Genomic DNA, 22,362 nt, shown 5'->3' with positions numbered 1-22,362 from the left:
GCTTTGCTAGACAGATACGTTCTCTTTGGGGAAAAAAGCCTTCGATTTTCTTATTTTTGTTGCTGTTTTATAACTTTCTTCTTCAGGAAAGTTATTTTAAAGTTAGGAATGTTGTATTTTAACAGATTGTCAGGAGACGGTAACTTACTTTTAAATGGTGTTTTTGTTTTTCAAGTCAGTTTAAAAGTGGTGTAAAGTAAATGAAAATATTTTTTTCTGTGGAGAAATTGTGTTTGTTTTACTTTTGTAGGGCTGACATAGTGTTTTAAAGTGCTTTTTAATGTGTTTTTCTGTCAAAAAGTAACTTTTTGTAGACTGGTAATGTTTACTGGCATTTTCTACTTATCTTTCCTAGGAAAGAAGCACCATTTTCAGCTTAACCATGGATGTGACTAGCTGTCCTAAGGTCAGTCCTTTTTCCAGCTACAAAAAGAAAAGATGGAGCAAACAGACTTTGCCACCTCAGCAGGCTATAAGTTTGCCTCAGCCTAACTTTTTGTAGACTGGTAATGTTTACTGGCATTTTCTACTTATCTTTCCTAGGAAAGAAGCACCATTTTCAGCTTAACCATGGATGTGACTAGCTGTCCTAAGGTCAGTCCTTTTTCCAGCCACAAAAAGAAAAGATGGAGCAAACAGACTTTGCCACCTCAGCAGGCTATAAGTTTGCCTCAGCCGCAGATGGGTGACTGCTGTGGCCACTTATTGTACCTCAGAGTATTCATCTTTTACCTCAGATCCCACTGGTCTGGCACCCACTGCCACTTTGGACTGGGAGTTAACCATGTCCTCTGTGGCTTTTGGGGTCCCTTCAGTTGGCAAAAGCAAGCTGCTCTTTGTTGATCCTGGGAGAGGGAAAGGGAAAATTTCTCTGTTGGGTTAGAATGCTGTACCCATCCCTGTGGAAGCTGCTGCTGCCTTGAGTAAGACAGTTAGCCTCATTTTCCTGTCATAAAAAAACAGAAAACTAATTATGTGCACAACTCCTGTATATAGTCCTGTATCTACTCCTCATATTTCTTTGAACAGGAGTAGTTTACTGGGCCTAGCTCAGGGTTTAATTCAGGCTATTGATCCTTCTTGTAAAGTAGTTTCTGGTAAAAAAAAAGATGGATACTTTTTTTTCCTGAAGAAATTCAAGATTCTGAACTTGAGCAGGAAGAAGAAGGGATGCATACAGTTTTTTTCCTCCTCAGATTTCTGATTTTTTCAGGGAGGGGTTCTCTTTCTCTGAGACTACTACTAGCATGTGTCACTGTTTTCAGTGGGAGAACACTGAGGTTTCTCATTTCCGCAGAAAAAAACTATGATTTGTTACAGAAAGATTTTACAGATCCTAAATCCATTCCTCCTGTCCTGTCTGCTTTAGAGGATGTGTGTGTGTCACTACCTGCAGTTTTCCTGATAGTGAGCCAACTGTCCCTAAAAAGGCAGATATAATGTATAAAGTTCCTCAGTCTTTTACATTTTTATACAATATTCCCAAACCTGACCCAGCAGCTATAGTTCTAGTTCATTCCACTGCTGCTAAGCACCTAGTCAATTCCAATACTACTCCTTCTGATAAGGATGGGTAAACAACTTTGATTTTCAGAATTTGAATTATCAGGCTCTAAAGTTTGTTCAGACTAATTGTGAAAATATGAGAAATATTTTATCTTCGGTTTCTTCTTGAAAGGAAAAAATCCACTTTAGATAACTTAAGTTTATTTTATTGCACAGCCCTATTCATTGTTTACAGTGGGTGTATGATTCCTTTGATACTTCTTCCAGGGCTGTGACCATTGGTACTCTCTTGAGGAGGTTTGCATAGCTGCATTCTCAGAACCTCCCAGATGATGTTAAACATGAGATTTTAAATTCACCCTTGGTTAGAGAATTAGTGTTTGGCCCCTTTGCTGCAGAGGTGATGAAAAAGTTGATGAAAGGGTCAGGCTGATCCAGGAAATCTGTAAGATTTTTCAGCTGTACTTTTCCAAAATTTCCAATGGATTTTCTATCTCCTCATCCAGTTCTGGCAAAAAGCAGAGTAAACAGCCTCAACAAAATGCAGGTAAACAGATGTTTAAGAAGAAATGGCTAGGGACTCCAAAAAGAAATCTTGAACCTCCCAAAAGCAAGGACAGTCCAAGAAAGAATGACTGTTCAAGATAACTTGTGACCTTCTCCCACCATGGCCCTTTTTTCTTCCAGAAAGTCTGAATTTCCCTTTTTCTCTGTGGCAACAAATAGTTTTAGACAAATCACTTGTCAAGGTTATGGATGGCAGAGGGAGGAAATTCCTCCATTCTGGGGGGGGGGGGATTCATTCTTCATCCTCCAGATTAGACTGTTTTGTTTCCATTAGTTTAAGGATGCTCCTAGTATCAAAAAAGAAAATGCTTGGAGCCCAGTTGTGGATCTTTTTTTCGTAAACCTATTTGTGATTCCCAAATTCAAAATGATGCTGCTTTTCAACCTGCTATCTCTTAACTTAAATGATAATTATCATCATCCAGACTTCACTCGTTTCATAAGGTTTTGTGTGTCTGGATCACATTATCAGTTCTCTCCCTTACCCTTTGGACTATCCACTGCACTAAGAGTGTTCACAAGTGTCTAGCTCATTGCAGGCTATAGGGTATCCACATTTTTCCATATTTTGATATTTTGCTTATATTTGCAGTCTTTTTCAAAGTGTCAGTAATCTCTCTCTTGGATGAGAGATCTCTTGCACAAGATGATATTCCAAGAGAACATTTAAAAGTCTTTTTTGACTCCTTCTCACTGGATTGTGTTTCTGTTAACTAGGTACCTGAGTTCAAAGAGTTTTTCTTTCAAAGGAAAAAAAAGATCTTTAGATCTATTTCTAAGGTTTTCTGCTTTGGTCACTGTGAAGGGATACCTCAGGATTTTGGGTCTCATGGCATCTGTGATTCTCATGATACCCCTGGCAAGACTTCACATGGGAAAAATACAGTGGTATCTGAAATCTCTTTGGTCCCAGTGTCAGCACCCTTTATCTTTCAAATTCCAGTGCTGGGGTTTACTAGAAGAGAAATTGTTTGGTGGAGACAACAGATATCTTTAAATCCAGGTCTCCCCTCTTCCCTCCATGCTCCAAAGCAGTCAGTCACCACCAATATCTTAGACACTGCTTGGGGAGCAGTTTCAGGAGGGATAAAAGTGCGGGGGTTGTTAGACACCAAAAACAGATGCAAGCACATAAACCTCGAGGAGATGTTTTCCCTCATCAAGGCACTCAATTCACTGAACCATCTTTGGGCCCTGGGAGCTCTTTTAGTGGTTACAGACAATACCACAGTCATGTGGTACAGCAACACTCCTCAGCTTTGCAACTATCCATGTAAGGTTAGGATATAGCTTCACAGTACAGTCTCACTCTACAGGCAGCCTACATTCTGTCTGCGGAAAACTGTGTGGAACAAGCTGAGCAGGACAAGGAAAGACCCTCACGAATGGAAACTAGATCATGGGGTCTTCCAAAATTTTATCCATCTGTGGGGAGTTTGTCAAGTAGACCTCTTTGCCTCCTCTCTGAACAGTCAACTGGCAAGATTCTGTTCCAGGACTCCATGCAATAAGGCCTGGAAGACAGATTTTGTTTCTTTTCTTTAGGAAGGAATGTTCCTACAAGCTTTCCCACACTTTCCACTAATATCCAGGGTCATTCAAAGGACTCTTCAAATATCATTATGTTAACTCTCTTCTGGTCCAGGGAACAATGGTTATTCCTTCTTTTGCAAATGGCCAGGGGCAATTACGACAAGCTTCTTCACAGACTAGATTTATTCACACAAGATCAGTGGTGATTAATATATCCTGACCCCAAACAACTACAACTGACTGCCTGGATGATACACTTTTAATACTTTTTTAGCACCAAAGTGCAAGAAAGCATTCCTAGAACATCATATATTAGCGAATGGAAAAGGTTTTCTAGTTGCGGCCAACAAAAGAACCAGCACCTATTTAGGGCTAGTGCTTCTCTGGTTCTTCAGTATTTTTAGGAGTTACTATCTTATGGCCTGTCTTATTCTGCAACCAAAGTTCCTTTGTCCACCAGTCCCCTCTTTCCATGCATCCTCAAGTGAAAATATTTTTGAAAGGGGTATTGATTAAGAAGCCTCCTAAGAAACAGGTGGCATCCTTGGTAATTTTGCGTTAGAAAAACTAACTCTTGCTCCATTTGAACCAGCTTCTCAGGCTCACTTGAGGGTCTTAGCAATGGAAAACAGTCTTACCCTTTTTCAAGAATCAGAGCAATTAGTATCAGAATTGCAAGCCCTTATTGTAGGTCAACCTTATCTCATTTTCCACAAAGACAGGGTTTCATTCTTATATGCCTAAACTGGTATCTGAGTTTACCTTAAGTCAAGCCATCCATATCCTTGTCATCTTTCCATAGTCTAAAAATGAGGAAGCAGACAACTCAGGTACTATCTTGACAGAAAAAAAAATCTTTCAGAACTTTTGATCGGTTGTTCATTTCTTGTGAAGGTAAGAAAAAAAAAGAAGATAACTTTTGTCAAAGCAGACAGTTTCAAAAATGTCTGTCTGTCTGTTGCTATGACTCTTTTGCTATTCACACTTTAATAAAACTACTCCATGTATAGTCAAGACTAATTGTACCAGAGCTTTGGCTTCATAGGTGGCTTTATGGAAATGATTGTATGCTATACAAGTATTCTAAAAGCAGCAACTTTGTCCTCTGTGCACACTTTTACAAAGCAGTAAAGACTAGACTGCTTCTCCAGGTATAGGGCAGGCTTTGCTAGGACCATTCTTTAGGGGCTCCTGGGCCCACATCCTCCCTCTTCCCAGTCAGTTTGAGCTATGGAAGTCTACCCATATAGTTAAGGCTACTGCAGCAGTGATCAAATGAAGAACATAATACAGTTGTGTAAGTAAGTTACCATAACAGTAGATATCTGAATGATCACCACTGCAGTAGCTTCTCTTTCCATCCCCTTCATTTATTGTATGTTTTAATGGGCTCATAGGTTCATAGTTATTTACTTAGCTAATGACCACAAGGACCTTTATAAGTCTAGCCGTGCAATCCAACCTAGTTTTGTCCCTATGTATCATGAGCATTTGGTAGTAGGGGTTAGGAATTGTCTAGAGGTTATGTGTGGGGGCATATTAGTTTGGGCATTACTGTCTGCGTTGGTCTATAAGAGACACAGGTGATAGACCCAGAGTGAATTTCTAATTTCCCATCTGTTGGTCAAAGTTACCCTTAAATAGGGTCAGGGATGGACTCTGCTTCACATGGATGGGGAGCCTATTCTAGAGCATGCAGATCCTCTGAGACTTATATCTGTCTAGCCAGGATGTCTTATTTATGTTACAACCAAAATTTAAATCCTTGATCTAGTGGTTCTGATGCTGTTCATTTTGTGGATGTGCAAAAGGTCCATCAGAGCTGGTCCGACGATGCCTTGTATGCCAGCCATAGACTGCCTCTCAGTAACCTGTAGGAGAGAGTACAGAGATAGGGCTTTAAGACAATCCATATAGGACAATGTGTTTATACCCTGGATTCTTCTGGTAAGAAACCATTGTGGGCATTTTAACTGTTGTATATATTTGGTCAGGTACATGCCGGAGGGGGGCATTATACTTGATGAGTATGATAAGGACCAAATAAAGTAGCACTATGACTTCCTTGGACTTGGATGCCATCCCCTTACATATATGTTGAGTGACATAGAATGATTTTCTTGACCACATGTTGGTCAAAGGCCAGATTACCGTTTACATATTTTCCCAGCTCCCTAACTACTGGGTCATCTCTTAGGGGTGTCTTATTGATGGCATAATTAGCCTGGATGGCAATTTTCGCAAAATGCTTTATAATGCATTTCTTGGTATTGAGTTTTAGTCCGTGACTTTGGTATCAGTCATTTGTCTGTATTAGTTTATGATACCTTCCAATGTGCAGTCATCTAGAAGCTTGGTCAACCAAAGGCCCTTCACATTAGTCTTTACCTCTGTGAAGTAGAAGATAAATAGAAGCAGTTCCAGCAAAGAGCCCTGAGGTACCCTGCTGGTAACTAGTCTCCTAGTGTAGGTGGAATCACCAAGTCTAACTTCCTGGGTCCTGTCTGTGAGCCAGCTGGCCATCCAGTGCGTTATGTAGGGGGTATGTGCCCAGTTCAGTGAGTTTGTCAACTATACCGAAGTAGGGTATTGTATCAAATAGCTTAGCCAGGTCCAGGTAGGTGATATGCAGCATTTTCCCCCTCATCCATTGCCTTGGTGATCTTCTTAAAGAAGTCCACCAGGTTTAGTTGGCATGATTTTTGCCTGACAAAACCAAACTGGGTTGGGGTCAGCATCTGATGGTTGCCTATGTCTTTGTTGATCATTTCCATGATAATTTGTTCCATGGCTTTGCATAGTTGATTAGTCAGACTAGTAAGTCTGTAGTTTCTGTTTTCAGTTGATGATCCACCCTTGTGAAGTGGGATAACCGTTGCAGTCCTCCATTCTTCTGATACAGAGCCTGTTTTGAGGCTATAGTTTAAAAGTGAGTCAAGTGGGCCTGATAAGTCATGCTTCCAGCTTTTTAAAAGGCATTCCAGGATATTGTCAGGGCCCACTGAGGCTGTCTTTTTGGCCTTAGAGATCACCACCAGGACCTCCTGCTTGTTAATAGATGAAGGGGTTATGCAAGTAGGTATTTCATGAAGGAAGGTAGGAGTGGGAGGTGAATTTGTCAGCCATCAAATTTGCTATGTCACTTTACACAGTGAAGGTGGCAACATTGACATGTGCTGTTTTTGAGGTTTTAGACATAGCTGTAGAAGGCCTTGCGGTTGTCTTTAGGCTAAGATGCTACCCTGACCTAGCAATTGGCCTTGTTAAACTTAATTAGTCCTCTTAGTTTCCTGTTTAGTTAAATTAGAGAGTTGCTATCATTATAGGAGTTGCTCTTCCTCATTTTAGCTACAGCTTTTTTTTTCTTTTGTTATATATCCTAGTAAGGTTAAGATTCTGAAATCCAAAACAAAGTTAAACTGGACACAAAACCAACACAAAGGCAGCAAGATAGATCCAAACACAGCTCTTTTGTAAACCAACACAAAGGCAGCAGGATAAATCCAAACACAGCTTTATTCCAAAAAGAAACTGGAGTAGCACTTTCATTCTAATGTTTTAAAAAAACAGCTGTTCTTAGCCAAAGGTTTATATACAAAATTCAAACACATGGTAAATGGTCACTTGACTGCTGAGCCCTTCTTTAAGCTTACATTTAAAGTTCTTTAAAACACAGTCTTATAAGAAATGCATTTTCTAAAAGCATATTGTAACAGCATTATAACCCTATGTGTGCTTTTTTATCTTGATGTCATATAGGTATTCATACACCCTTTCTTTAAATTTCCTTTCAGGTTTGTTTGCGTAGAACCCTGGACACCTTTGGCATAAAGCAGCATAAACCACACGTGGTATCACAATTAAAGTTTCCTGCTACTTTGACTATATATAAATTAATAGAAAAATGTTCACACTCAAATATATGTTTGCAATATGAACATCTTCCACATTTCCCCATATTTGCCTTTTTAATGTTATAATCACCTTTGAAAAATCAAGAATATATTTTTAAATGGTTACCTCTTTCATAAACTACAATCTGTTTCTCACTAGTCTTAGGTAATTTTAGGTATAAAGTGTAGATTTTCCTTCAATATGGACCAATTCTTTTCAAGAACCCATGTTATAAATTTACTGTCAGCACTATACAAGGTAATAAAGACATTCCTATAACTTTTGTTGTTGCTGTCCTATTTAAATTTTCATCATTATTAACAGGGCAGTTTTCCTGTGTCAAGAGAATATTATCACCACAGTGGGAATGTAAAATGGGAATAAAATGACCACTCTCCCTTTTATTAATGACCTCATACATCAGGTAATCTATAAAATAGCCAGGAAGCTATGTTCAGCAGAGGCCCAGGGAGAAACGCTCCAAAGTATTACAAAACATTTTAATAAAAATTGCAATCTTTAAAAAATAACAACAAAACAACTACAGTTTAAATAATTACATAACACCAAAACAACTGCAGTTTAAATAATTACAACAAATTTGAAATAACATGAAAACATTGGTTAAGAATAGATAGAATTATATGACAATGATTTAATAGTTAGAGAAATCTTAGCCAGTTTACAGAGAAATTAAAGGTAATTTAGTATAATACAAACAGGAATTAACATATGAAGTAAGAGAAAAGCCGATTTATGGTATATTTAGAGAGAAAGCCAAGGGAGAGAAATTGATAGAAGTAGGGAAGTGAGTAAAGAAGGGAGAGTAAGGAGATGTAAGGTATGAATAGCTATTTGTTCACATTTAGGAATATAATTTACCCTGGTTTTGAACAAGAACAGAGCCAGCATTTGGCAAGGAAATCTTTCTGAATCGTTTTGAAGGATAGCAGGGAGGGTATTGACCTGATGGATGCAGGGAAGGAGTTTCAGGCCTTATCAACACGGTTAAAGTACAGACAATGCCCTGCAGATTTGATAAGTTTTTGGTCATTGGATCATAATGACCAACTGGGAGCATATTTCTGCAGAATGTTATTTAGTGCTGGATGAGCAGATGGATTCTGGATAAATTTGTAGGTAGTAAGAAGCTGTGTATGTGTCAGTTGATGGGGTAGTTCAAACAATTTAGGCTTTTAGTGCTATACAGTGGTAGGTTCTGAAATGGGTATTTTCTGCAAATTTAGCAACCTTGTTATAGTATTCTTCAAGTTTCCTGCTACTTTGAATATATATGAATTAATAGAAAAATGTTCACACTCAAATATATGTTTGCAATATGAGCATCTTCCTCATTTTCCCATATTTGCCTTTTTAATGTTACAATCACCTTTGAAAAATCAAGAATATTTATTTTTTAATTTTTACCTCTTTCATAAACTACATTTGGTTTCTCACTAGTCTTAGGTAATCTTAGGTATAATCTGTATATTTTCCTTCAATGTGGACCAATTCTTTTCAAGAACCCATCTTAGAAATTTACTGTCATTACTATACAAGGTGATAAAGGCATTCCTATAACTTTTGTTGTTGCTGTTCTATTTAAACTTCCATCATTATTAACAGGGCAGTTTTCCTGTGTCAAGAGAATATTATCACCACAGTGGGAATGTAAAATGGGAATAAAATGACCACATTCTCTTTTATTAATGACCTCATACATTAGGTTATCTATAAAATAGCCAGAATACCCTCTAGTTGAAAACATTTTCTTAAGATGTATTGATTTCAAGGTTTATTCCATCGTGGGTACATCAGTCACTGTATACACATTTCAGCAGCATTTTTGAGAAGAATATGTGGACTAGCTTCTTAGAAAATGATTCACCATTTTGTGTGTGTGTGTGTGTGTGGTACACAATTATTGGTACACAAACCATTAAAAAACAATTGAATATGCACCCAATCATATTCACACATCCAATATATACTATACCTAACTTTTAACCATACCTATTAAACACTTAGTACAAGAAATCAGGACAAAGTCTAAAATTCTGAGGGGACAATGGCCCAAAAAAGGGAGAGATTTTAAATATTGCTATTGAAAACTTAGAAAGTTGTTTGAATAATGGGATTTGTGTTATCATGTATTTTTCTGAAGGATATGGAGTTTGACATTCAAATGTATGTTATTATTTAGTAGCTTCAATCCACAGTTATTTGCCAGAAAACCATGCATTTTATGAGGAACAGACCAAAACTATGTTGCAAAAATCTGAACATTCTGTGAAAATCTGGACATTTGAGAGGTATGCTGTCAACTTAAACTACTCCATGACACATTGTTAAGCACAAAATGCACACACACACACAAACACACACACACAAAGCGGAATCCTCACTCTGCCTTGCTTCAAGAAGCGGATAATGTCTACAGTGACCAAACAAGTTACTGGTTTCCTGACTTGTCACACTAATGCAAAACACATACACACATATATACCACTTACACTACATACTTACAAAAGCAGCATTTGCCTGGAGTGGCTGTGCTGTACATCCCCATACCTAAATATATGTTCAGCAGAGGCCCAGGGAGAAAATAACAATTACGATCTTTAAAAAAATAACATCAAAACAATTACAGTTTAAATAATTACATAACATCAAAACAACTACAGTTTAAATAATTACACCAAATTTGACATAACATGAAAACATTGATTAAGAATAGATAGAATTATATGACAATGATTTAATAGAGAAATTTTAGCCAGTTTACCGAGAAATTAAAGGTAATTTAGTATAATACAAACAGGAATTACCGTATGAAGTAAGAGAAAAGCAGACTTATGGTATATTTAGAGAGAAAGCCAAGGGAGAGAAATTGATAGAAGTAGGGAAGTGAATAAAGAAGGGAGAGTAAGGAGATGTAAGGTATGAATAGGTATTTGTTCACATTTAGGAATATAATTTACCCTGGTTTTGAACAAGAACAGAGCCAGCATTTGGCAAGGAAATCTTTCTGAATCGTTTTGAAAGATAGCAGGGAGGGTGTTGACCTGATGGATGCAGGGAAGGAGTTTCAGGCCTTAGCAACATGGTTAAAGTACAGACAATGTTCTGCAGATTTGATAAGTTTGTGGACGGACAGGAGTTTTTAGTCATTGGATCATAATGACCAACTGGGAACATATTTCTGCAGAATGTTATTTAGTGCTGGATGAGCAGATGGAGTCTGGATAATTTTGTAGGTAGTAAGAAGCTGTGTATGTGTCACTTGATGGGGTAGCTCTAACCAATTTAGGCTTTTAGTGCTATATAGTGGTAGGTTTTGAAATGGGTATTTTCTGCAAATTTAGCAACCTTGTTATAGTATTCTTCAAGTTTTTATTTTTGTGATGTTTGAAGGTTAGTAAGGATGGGAGCACCATAAAGAAATATGAGAAGGAGATAAGTAGTGGCAAGTGTACCTTTAGTTGAATCAGTAATAATGTTTTTGGCTGTATAAAGCATCCCTAGTTTTTGATGAGTTTTTCTTATGCAATTCTGTATATGTGGGTCAAATGTAAGATTATCATCCACTATCATCCCTAATAATTTGCTATAATAAGTGATTTCAGTGGTTGTATTATCAAGAGAGAGGACTTTGCATTTTGTTTTGTCACAACAGAGTGATTTGTGGGAAAAAAGCAGTAGTTTAGATTTTTTAGGGTTGAACATGAGTTGTAAGTTACAAAGCCATTTTTTATTTGTTGTTAAAGCTTCCTGAATATTTTTTGGAGGTATGCCTTGTTGTCAGATGTGCAAATGAGTATTGAGTCATCTGTATACTGTATTAGGGACGCCTGTTGTTTGGATGTGTGGCAGGTATTGATGAGAACACCTCGCCACAGTAACAACCTTCCTTTAACCCCTGTAACTCTCCACACTTCATAATTATATCACCTCATCTATTTCATAACTCCCATCTCACAACCTTTCTCTTTCAAACTCCTTCACACAAAATCCTTCACTACTAACACTTACAAATTCCAAGACTTCTGATCAAACTTAGATACCTACATCCTTCCTTATATAAATACATACTCCTAGGTAGAGACATTCACCCCATTTCAGGCCTTCCACCCTATCCTCAGTCTACCTCCCCTGTATTAGCATCTGTCTGTCCTCTTTCAAACTACATCCACTGTAAAACTTTTGACCTTTCAATATTAAATTTTAACCTTAGAAGCCTTCTAAATAAAATGAGTGAACACTTTTGACCTTTCAATATTAAATTTTAACCTTAGAAGCCTTCTAAATAAAATGAGTGAATTCCATGCAACTATTGCCCACTGTTCACCACAAGTATTCATCTTAACTGAAACCTGGCTCAAGCCACAAATTCTTGATCAAGAAAGCCTGCCCTCAGCTTCAATATAATAAGACATGATAGAACCATTAAATGTGACAGCGGTGTTGCAGTACTGTACAAAGATAATCTAAAACTTGAACATCTCAGCTTTCATCCCCCCCCCCCAATTACTTCAAATATGGAAATGCTAATCTCTTGCCTACAAATAAACCCTCACAAATATGTTAACATTATAGCCATCTACCTTCCTCCAGGTAACAGCCCCTCCACCATTGAAGATTTACTAAGTTGGTGCTCTTCTACTCTGAGACAAGAAACTATTATAATGGGTAATTTTAACCTTGACTGGAACACAATCTCCTCTAACAAAACCTCAAATCACATTCACCTCTTTGGCTTTTAATTCTTAACCTGATTGGGTTCTTCCCAATTCCAATCCAGACTGTTATCACTCTGGACAGTCTAAGTAATCACCATCTGACCTACATACTAAAACACCACTCCTGTACCCCTAGGGAAATTATGTTTAAACTTGTTCATAATAAAACTAATTTCACTCCAGAAACCTTTACTTCACTAATCCAAGTCAACTGGATCCCCCCTAAAACATCTCCAACTTGATCTTGTAGTTCAATATTTCAGTGATAAATTCCTCTCTATTTTGAATACACTAGGTCCTCTCAGGAAAATACGCAGAAAGGTAAAATACACTCCTTTGCTTTCCTCAGAGAGCAAAAGGCTTCTCAAAGAGAAAGACAGGGCATGGCATAATCACTGACTCTCAGAAAACTCAAATTCCCTTCAAAATTTCTGGCAATTTTGTAATTTAGCAAACAAACAAATCAAACATGACAAAAAACAACACTATTCAACAACCCAAAACAAGTACTATAATAAACAAAAAAAATCTGGAGTTTCATTAACCAACTCCTTAAACGAGGTCAAGCTTCCACCACTAGTCCTAACCTAACTAACTCACCAGACAACATGGCCACTGAATTAAACAATCACTTTGATAATTCCATACTATCACTTGTAAAAGACAACGATAATTCACAATTATCTCTACCCATAAATATTGTAACAAATCTTGATTCCTTCTATCTTCAGCCAATACAAACTTGCTATATCAAAAACATTCTAAACAAACTTAAAAGCTCTCCTACTGGTCCTGATTAACTAACCAGTGAATACCTTAAACTTGCTGCAGGTGCTATTTCTTACACTATAGCTATCCTTATAAATCGATCTATTACTGTGCAATATGTGCCATCTACTTGGAAAGTATCCCATGTTATTCCTCTTCATAAAGGCAGCACCTCCACAAACTTTACTAACTATAGACCCATTGCCATTATCTCCCCATCAGCTAAAATACTGGAAAATGTATTCACTCACAACTTTTTAATCCTTTCTTGAAAAATAACCTCCTATCCCCTACCCAACTTGGTTCCTGCCTAAAACAGTACAACAACTGCCCTAATTAGTTTCATAAATACAGTGAACCAACATACATAGGAACAACGGGTTACTTACTGCCTCTATATTTCTCGACTTATCTAAGGCCTTCAATATGGTCTCCCACAAAAACCTATCCAAGAGATAGCCTCTCTTAACCTCTCTCACTCAACCCTTTCCTGGTTCATCAGTTACTTAAAAAAACACTAACAAACAGATGGATGGCAAAATGAACTATCTTCCTCTCTACCTATCTCTGTTGGTGTGTACCTCAAGGGTCTATTGTTGGTTCTGTTTTCTTTACCATATTCACAAATAAACAAAACTCTTCCAGCCCTCATGCTACTTTAGTTCAATATGCGGATGACTCTTCCCTCATATGCTCTGCTCCATCATTACCTACTCTTCTCACCAAAACCCAACAATCCTTCCTGGACATAGAAAGATACCTTAACAATTCACAACTGATTTTTAACCCTTCTAAAACAAAACTAATGCTTTTCTCCAATAGCAAAAAATCCATAGACCCTACTTCATTCACCATTTCTTCATCTAACAATACTTGCATTGAGCCATTTGATTCTACAAAGCTACTAGTAGTCACCATAGACAAGGACATTAAATATGATAAACATTTACCCCGGTCATCAAGAAAGTGCACCTCAAACCTGGCTCCTCAAACCTGGCTCCCTGTATAGAATAAAGCCCTTCCTAACTGATTCCACTAGATACACCATCACTAGAACTTACATTTTATCTACCCTCTTATATGCCTCACCCATGTTTACCAATTTAAGAAAATCCAACTTAAATAAACTAGAATCCTGTTACTGTAAAGTACCCAGATTCGCCTCCAACCAACCTGCAAGAACCCATCACTGCACTATACTACACCAACTCAACTAGTTGGAACTTCCCAACCTATTAACCTATAATCAACTAGTATTAACTCATTCTACTGTGTCTCACCCTGATAACTGTCCCTATGTTAGCAAACTAGTTCAACCCTATTCAAGCAGCAGAATTTTAAGGTCTTCTAACAAACTGCTTTTGAAGGTCAGCAAGTCAGATAACAGTTACAGGGATTCCTATACTCACACAAAGTTGCTGAAGCATGGAATGGTATACCTCAACATATACTCAACATTAACAATACTTCTAAATTTAAACATCTACTAAGGGAACACCTCAAGAACACACTAGTTCTCCACTCTCACCTGCTCTCTTCCCATTTTCTGTATCTAGCTTCTCCTTCCCCATTCTCCTTCTTCTCACTCTGAGCTGCCGGTGTCAGTCTTTCTTTGCTTGCCAATACCATTTCTCTCGCTTAGCTTTTTCTTTCTTTCAGTTGGTCCCAAAAGTTTATTAAATTTCACTATAGCAAAACAAATTCTTTACCCTCGATATTTCATGTATTTCTACGCATGTACTGTATGCATTTTGTATGGTAGATTTTATGTATAATGTTATTTCTTGTATTTCTACACATGTATTGTATGCATTTTTATTGTAGATTATATGTATTTTAAGTTTTTTATATTGTGCACTATATGTATTCCTCAAATTCTCTATTGTACTAGTGCAACATTGTTTCTGTGTAACTTTTCTCCCTGGGCCTCCTCTGAAAATGGGCCAGTTTTGGCCCAGTCTGACTCTCCTGGTAAACAAATGGAAATAAATAAACAAGTGGGGACAAAGGATAAAGACTTGTGATACACTGGTTGTGACTGGGAGGTATGGAGAGGGTTCCTCTTCAGTTGATCGACTTTCTGAAATGCTGAACTTCATATGCCTGAGACCATATGACCGATATTTCGGAAGGACGGACAGTGTGATTGGAGATCGCCGTACATTGTGGAACAGGAAATTTGCCATTTTCCTCAATGAAGTGCAGTCTTGGATTTGGTATATTTAATTAGCAGGGGCTGTGGGGGTGCAGGGGTGCTTCCCTCCCCCCTGCAAAAAATAAAAAAGCCCCCAAAACATTGTTTTTATTTATTTATTTTTTATTTTGGTTTCGACCTTCTGAAATGTTGGTCATATGGTCTTGGCCATATGACATTCTACATTACGGAAGGTCTATCAACTGAAAAGATCGATGGAGTGAGAGTGGAGTGCCATTCTACTGACTTATGCCTACTGGACAGGTAGCCTTTGAACCACAGAGAGGTGAGCTAACAGAGACCTAATGAGGACATTTGAAGTAGAAGTTTACTGTGACAAACTGTGTTGAAGGCTTTAGACAATTCTATAAATAAGGAGGAGACTTGTTTGCTGTTATCTCAAGTTGTATTGACAGCCTCTATATAGGTTAGAAGTGCAGTGTTAGTACTATGAGAAAGACAGAAGCCATGTTGTGTATATTTGAATGTATCTATGTTGTGTATAGTATATATATATATATATATATATATATATATATATATATATATAGATAGATCAGTATAGATAGATACTCACACACATATTTAGAATACAGGGTTCCATTGTAATGATCGCGGTCACAGTTGACTAGACAGTATCCAGCTGTGTCCCAGTCTATCAAATGGCATTGTTGTATAACTATTTAGATATTCAAATGTTTATCAAAATGTGCCAGCAGTTCTGGTATGTTTCTGTGCAATGCCAGCGCAGATTCTTGTTGTGAGATCTTGGTACCTCAGATAGAGCATATGTTTTTTTCTCCACTGTTGTGTGATGTCAGATTTAGCATATATAGTTAACAGGGAATTTGGGAGTGCAGGGGGGGCTTAGGATTTATGTTGTGTAGTGTGTGTGTGTGTGTGTGTGTGTGTGTGTGTGTGTGTGTGTGTGTCTGTCTATCTGGATGGGTAGATAGACTGACTGCAGGAGAAGGCATGTGGTCTATTAATATGCATATGTGTTTGTATTGGTCTACTGATTATTACTGAAGTGTCACTTAACTGAAAGTCACATCCATGAGATGGCTTCGCCAGAAACTTTATTTTAATGAAAAATTGGATCACTGGCGTTTTACTCCAGGAAACTAACCACTTAGCCACCATGGGGAACTTTGCCCTTTTCCAAACTATGGTGCGATCTCGGAGTTGGTATATTTAGTTAGGGGGATGTAGGGGACAGGGGGCAAAACCCCCCCTACTTGGGTGTGTTTTATTTGCTTCTGTTCGTTAGTTTTTTTTTGTGGAGGCCAAGTGTCTAGTTTCCTAGAGTAAAATTCCGGTGATTCGGGTTTTTGTTAAAATAAAGATTTTGGTGAAGTCGTCTTGTGGATGTGATTTTCGGGTAAGTGACATTTCGATAAAATAAAGTAGACCCATATATATATATATATATATATATATATATATATATGGATCTAGGGCTATTGAACGAAAGTTCAATAGTCCGAATCCACAATCACCGAACACACTTTAATGAAAGCACTTTCACCGAAAAAGCACTTTCGTTAAAGTGATTTAAAAAATAAATAAATCTACTTTTATGCAGGAGGGCAAGCCCCACTGCACCCCCTACTTTAATATTCTCACTCCAAGGTCGCAGTCGGGGGTCTGTATGGATCCCAGATATATATATATATATATATATATATATATATATATATACGGCTGTTCCCGTTAGGGGTCGCCACAGCGGATCACCTGTTTCCATTTCTTCCTGTCCTCTGCATCTTGCTCTGTCACACCAACCACCTGCATGTCCTCTCTCACTACATCCATAAACCTTATCTTAGGCCATCCTCTTTTCCTGTTACCTGGTAGCTTCATCCTTAGCATCTTTTTCCCAATATACTCCCCATCCCTTCTCAGCACATGTCCAAACCAGCGTAATCTTGCCTCTCTGGCTTTGTCTCCAAACCTTCCAACCTGGGCTGACCCTCTAATGTACTTATTCCTAATCCTGGCCACCCTCATCACACCCAGTGCAAATCTTAACATCTTTAACTCTGCCACATCCAGCTCAAACTCCTGCCTTTTTGTCAATGCCACTGTCTCCAACCCATATAACATAGCTGGTCTCACTGCCCTCTTGTAGACCTTCCCTTTCACTCTTACAGGTACTCGTCTGTCACAAATCACTCCTGACACTCTTCTCCACCCACTCCATCCTGCCTGTACTCTTTTCTTCACCTCTCTTCCACACTCACCGTTACTCTGAACTATTGACCCCAATTATTTAAACTCATCCACCTTCGTCACCTCTACTCCTTGCATCCTCACCATTCCTCTATCCTCCCTCTCATTCACACACATATATTCTGTCTTAGTCCTGCTGACCTTCATTCCTCTTCTCTCTAGAGTATATCTCCATCTCTCCAGGGTCTCCTCCACCTGTTCCCTACTCTCACTACAGATCACAATGTCATCTGCAAACATCATAGTCCATGGGGACTCTTGTCTGATCTCGTCTGTCAACCTGTCCATCACCATTGCAAATAAGAAGGGACTCAGAACTGATCCTTGATGTAACCCCACCTCCACCTTAAACGCATCTGTCACTCCCACCGCAGTCCTCACTGCTGTCACACTACCCTCGTACATATCCTGTACCACTCTTACATACTTCTCTGACACTCCTGACTTCCTCATACAATACCACAACTCCTCTCTAGGCACCCTGTCATATGCTTTCTCCAAGTCTACCAAAACACAATGCAACTCCTTCTGACATTCTCTGTACTTCTCCATCAACACTCTCAGAGCAAACATCTCATCTGTAGTGCTCTTTCCCGGCATGAAACCATACTGCTGTTCATTAATCATCACATCCCTTCTTAACCTAGCTTCCACTACTCTTTCCCATAACTTCATGCTGTGACTGATCAGTTTAATCCTTCTGTAGTTACTACAGCTCTGCACATCACCCTTATTCTTAAAAATCGGTACCATAACACTTTTTCTGCATTCCTCAGGCTTCATTCATCAACCCCTCAAAGTACTCTTTCCATCTCCTCAACACACTCTCCGCGCTTGTGAGTATGTTTCCCTCATTATCCTTTATCACCTTTACCTGCTGCACATCTTTCCTAGCTCAGTCTCTCTGTCTAGCCAATCAGTACAGGTCCTTTTATACACACACACACACACACACACACACACACACACACACACACACACACACACACACACATTTCAAATGCAAGAAAGACCCATCCAAGCTTAGAGTCTTCCCTGTGTAATACATGAAACCTCCATTGTAGAGGCCCATGGGATATACACAAATGATTATTTAAGTTCAGGCCATTCAGGCAAACCCCACTAGCTGTAGATATACCATGTTTCAGCCTTTTCTGACATCACTACAATGTAATATTATACAAATACAGAGCTTAAAATCAAGCATGATGTCCATAAACATTAGCATACCTGCAAAATGTCTCAAATAACATCCAAGACAAAGGTCACACAGACAAACAGTTCAGTAAAAACAACAAGAAAGACCTACGCAAGCTAAGTATTTTCTTAAGGGGTCAATTACGTATAGCATAAGGCTGTCCACTACAGTAGGTTTAAGGTATTACACAGTGAAGACTGCAGCTTGACTGGGTCTGTCTTGCAGTTTTTACTGAATGATTTGTGTGTATACACACACACATATATATATATATATATATATATATATATATATATATATATTATATATATATGGATCTACCTGAGTTGGTCGACAAGCCATTTGATCGACTTTCATTTGGTCGACAATTCATTTGGTCGACAGGCAGATTTGCCCCCCTCCCCAATGTTGTGCGACCCTGGAGTTGATATATATATATAGTTAGGGGGTGTGTGGGGGGCACAGCCCCCCACACCACATAAAACTGCTTGTCGACCAAATGAACTGTCGACCAAATGAAAGTCGATCAAATGGCTTGTCGACCATATGATAGGGATCCATATATATATATATATATATATATATATATATATATATATATATATATATATATATATATATATATATATATATATATATATATATATATATAGAGGTATGATGGAGTTATTTGAGCAATCTAGTCTATCAGTTTGCAGCTAATACTCTTCAACTAGTCTTGAGCTTCCTTTTGGTTCACCATGACATTTTTCCATGCCTTCTTACATGCCTGTGTTCATTCATTTGATTGTACTATCCACTCAGAGAACTAAGGAGCATGCCAGTCTGTTGAAGGTGATTTCAATGCATCGAAAGAAACCAAACCCATTTTACTGAAACTGCCTTCAGTGAAAGTGGAGTTAGAACTTTTTCTGCATTGTTGTGTGACCTCGGAGTTGGTATGTATAATTCTGTAGGGTGGGGGATGGGCTCCTCCCACTTGGAGGCATGCAGGGGAGCTTGCCCCTTGCAAATAGATGTTTCAATGTTCACTGAAGGTGGTTACAGCAAACTAGTTTCGCATTATTTGCATTCATCAAAACCACCTTCGATGGATTGGCATGTATCCATGGATCTCATATACCCACCATGCTTTACTAGTAATCTTTCTATTGAATATTGTACCTTCTCCATTTCTGTCCCTTATTTTCTCATGGTTTCTCAAAGTATAGTTAAATGCTACTGAGTTTAGAATTGTTTTTTTTTCCTATAGCCTCTACTCATCCTCAGAGCCATCTTTACGGTCATGCCTCTGGTCTTCTTAGATCATTTTATTTATAATTCATCCTTTTATTTTGTACTCACTTTCTAGTCCAGTGTATGATATATACAGTGAATCATGTAAGATCCTAAATCAGTCCCTAAAGCCCACGTCTAGCAAATTTGTTTTCTCTGGCAGCTTTTGTTTCATCACCACTTTCTGAATCCTGTCTTCCAGCTGCTACTTGCACATCAGCTCAGCTTTTCATGTACCTATGATCCCTGCCTCTTTAATATCCCCTGCAGTCTGCTGTGTGGAGCATAGTCTACAGCCTTGCACAAGTTCAGTTATACTACAGTACCTGACTGACACCTGGCCACCTCCTTTGTCAAACAGTCATACAACTAGATCATATTTGGTTTGTTAGGATATCTTAGATATAAACCCATGTTGACTTATATTACTAATGAGTAGGTATATCACTCTGTTTGCTACTTACCCTCTTTCCTTCCTCCCTCCTCCTCAGACAGAAGGAGATAACAGCTCTGTTTCTAGAGCATTAGGAATTATTCAGGAAATAATTATTGTTGGAATTTAAGCTCTAAAAAGTAATCAGATAGAGAGACTTAATATTACCGGTTCATAATAAATGGTGTGAGGCAAATGTTCCCTCTTGCTATAAACTGTATAGCTTTTCAATGGATAATGTTGCATGATTTGGGATGAATCAACATGAATCTGGTTTTATGAGTCAAACCACACTAAAACAGTTCACTTACACAATATAATTTAATTACTGAATGATTAGCACATGCCACACCTCTCAAAAATACCACAGAGAGATGGAATATTGTTAAACTGATAAAGTAACATGAATATTATTTACAGATAAATTGTGAGAGTACCTTTAGTTCACTAGTTTAGTTTGTATTTCATTGTATTATGTTTGAAGGAAAAGAAAAAACAAAATCATAACAAAGTAAGTATCAAGTTAATTTATATGTAATCTGGCAAAGAACAAAACAGTGGTTTAAAATTACTTTTCCCCCATGATACAGGTGATGGAAAAGCACATACAGTGCTACGCTTCAAGTGTGAGAACAATTCTGTATTGGAAGAAGACCTTAAAGTGCCACTAATCAACGAAGCCAGAGAGAAAGCACTAGCCATAGCAGCACAGCAACAAATGTCATTTCTTGAATATAGACGAAGAAAACTCACAGGAACCCTAGAGAGCAGTAGCATTCGAGCTGCTGTTGCAGCTCTGGGATTGTCTGGAACAGAGGTATGTTCATGGTATTATTTGAACAAAACATTGCTTCAGAGGTTGATTAAACCTGGGAATGTACAAGCTAAAGGCCCCCGGGACAAGTATATTAGCTCTTCAAAATCTCTCTCTCGTTTCTTATTAAAGTTCCATTCTTCCAATGTTTTCTTGTTCTGCAAGGGGTGCTGTTATACTTTTATATTTTATTTGCACTCTAAAATAGTTTCTGTTAGTGGATATGTCAGTTTACTGCTCATGTCACTCTTAGCAAATAGTATAATACTATACAATTCTTTAGTAGATAGTATCTTCGGTTAAAGCTGCATTGAACCAGTAATTTTTTTTAACTTGAAGTCGTTTTCAAATTTTATGTTCATTTAACTCATTTATTTTTTGTCTTTTATCCAATTAATGTTTCTTATCAATGATAAGAAACATTAATTGGATAAAAGACAAAAAATAAATGAGTTAAATGAACATAAAATTTAAAAACGACTTCAAGTTAAAAAAAATTACTGGTTCACTGCAGCTCTTTAACTCTAGTTCTAATATTTCATTAAAATTTTGTGTGGCGTATGTCCCTTGAATGAGAAGTGCCACAGATGAGGCTGAGACTAACAATATGACATATATCTTACACTTTGGAAATTGTTTCAATTTTATAATGTCATACTGAAGAGTGATTCCCAAGCAAAAGAATTTGAAAGATGATAAGAGCAATTATTCTTCTGAATGTGATGTATGTAAGTTCATTGCAGTTTTTTCTTTATTAACCACATCATTAAATCATCTGAAAAAAATAAAACAAGTTGTACAAGAAGATCAGTATGGCATGCATTGCATGCTTTATTACATTAGCTTGTCAGTCATTTAGAATGTGACATGTAAAAATTGTCTTAAATAAAGCGATTGTACTTTTCTGAAAAAACAAAATAAATGTAGTAATTTTGTCATACTAAATACTAGAATAATTAGAATAAGTATATCAAAAAGGGCTGCATACAGTATCAGTAACTGCATTTCAGAACATGGAGATGTAAAGCTGAATAGCAGCTGACATATTGTGCGCTGCTGCTGAATAAGTGCATGGAAATGTGTCAAGCCACAGACAGAATGAATTCATCTATAGTGATTTAGTTATTAGAGTACTATATCAATGCCTGGTGTACATGTTTGAAGGAATACTAGACGCTGATGCATTGTCACTTGTTTGATTTATTCCTT

General features: G+C 37.7%; 1 protein-coding gene across 1 annotated transcript in view; it reads left to right on the top strand.

Moving 5' to 3' along the window:
• CFAP47 (cilia and flagella associated protein 47) overlaps positions 1 to 22,362 on the top strand; it is a 7,413,452-nt gene that overhangs the window by 4,374,603 nt on the left and 3,016,487 nt on the right. Inside the window, exon 43 of the mRNA XM_044071840.1 lies at positions 20,930 to 21,156. Within this exon, the coding sequence (XP_043927775.1) occupies positions 20,930 to 21,156 (227 nt within the window). The remainder of the gene's footprint in view (positions 1 to 20,929; positions 21,157 to 22,362) is intronic.

The sequence above is a fragment of the Protopterus annectens genome, chromosome 5.part0 (assembly GCF_019279795.1).
Source record: "Protopterus annectens isolate FY-2018-M chromosome 5.part0, PAN1.0, whole genome shotgun sequence".
Taxonomy (NCBI): domain Eukaryota; kingdom Metazoa; phylum Chordata; order Ceratodontiformes; family Protopteridae; genus Protopterus; species Protopterus annectens.
Note: the sequence above shows the minus strand (reverse complement) of the source record. Positions and strands in the feature narration are given on the sequence as shown.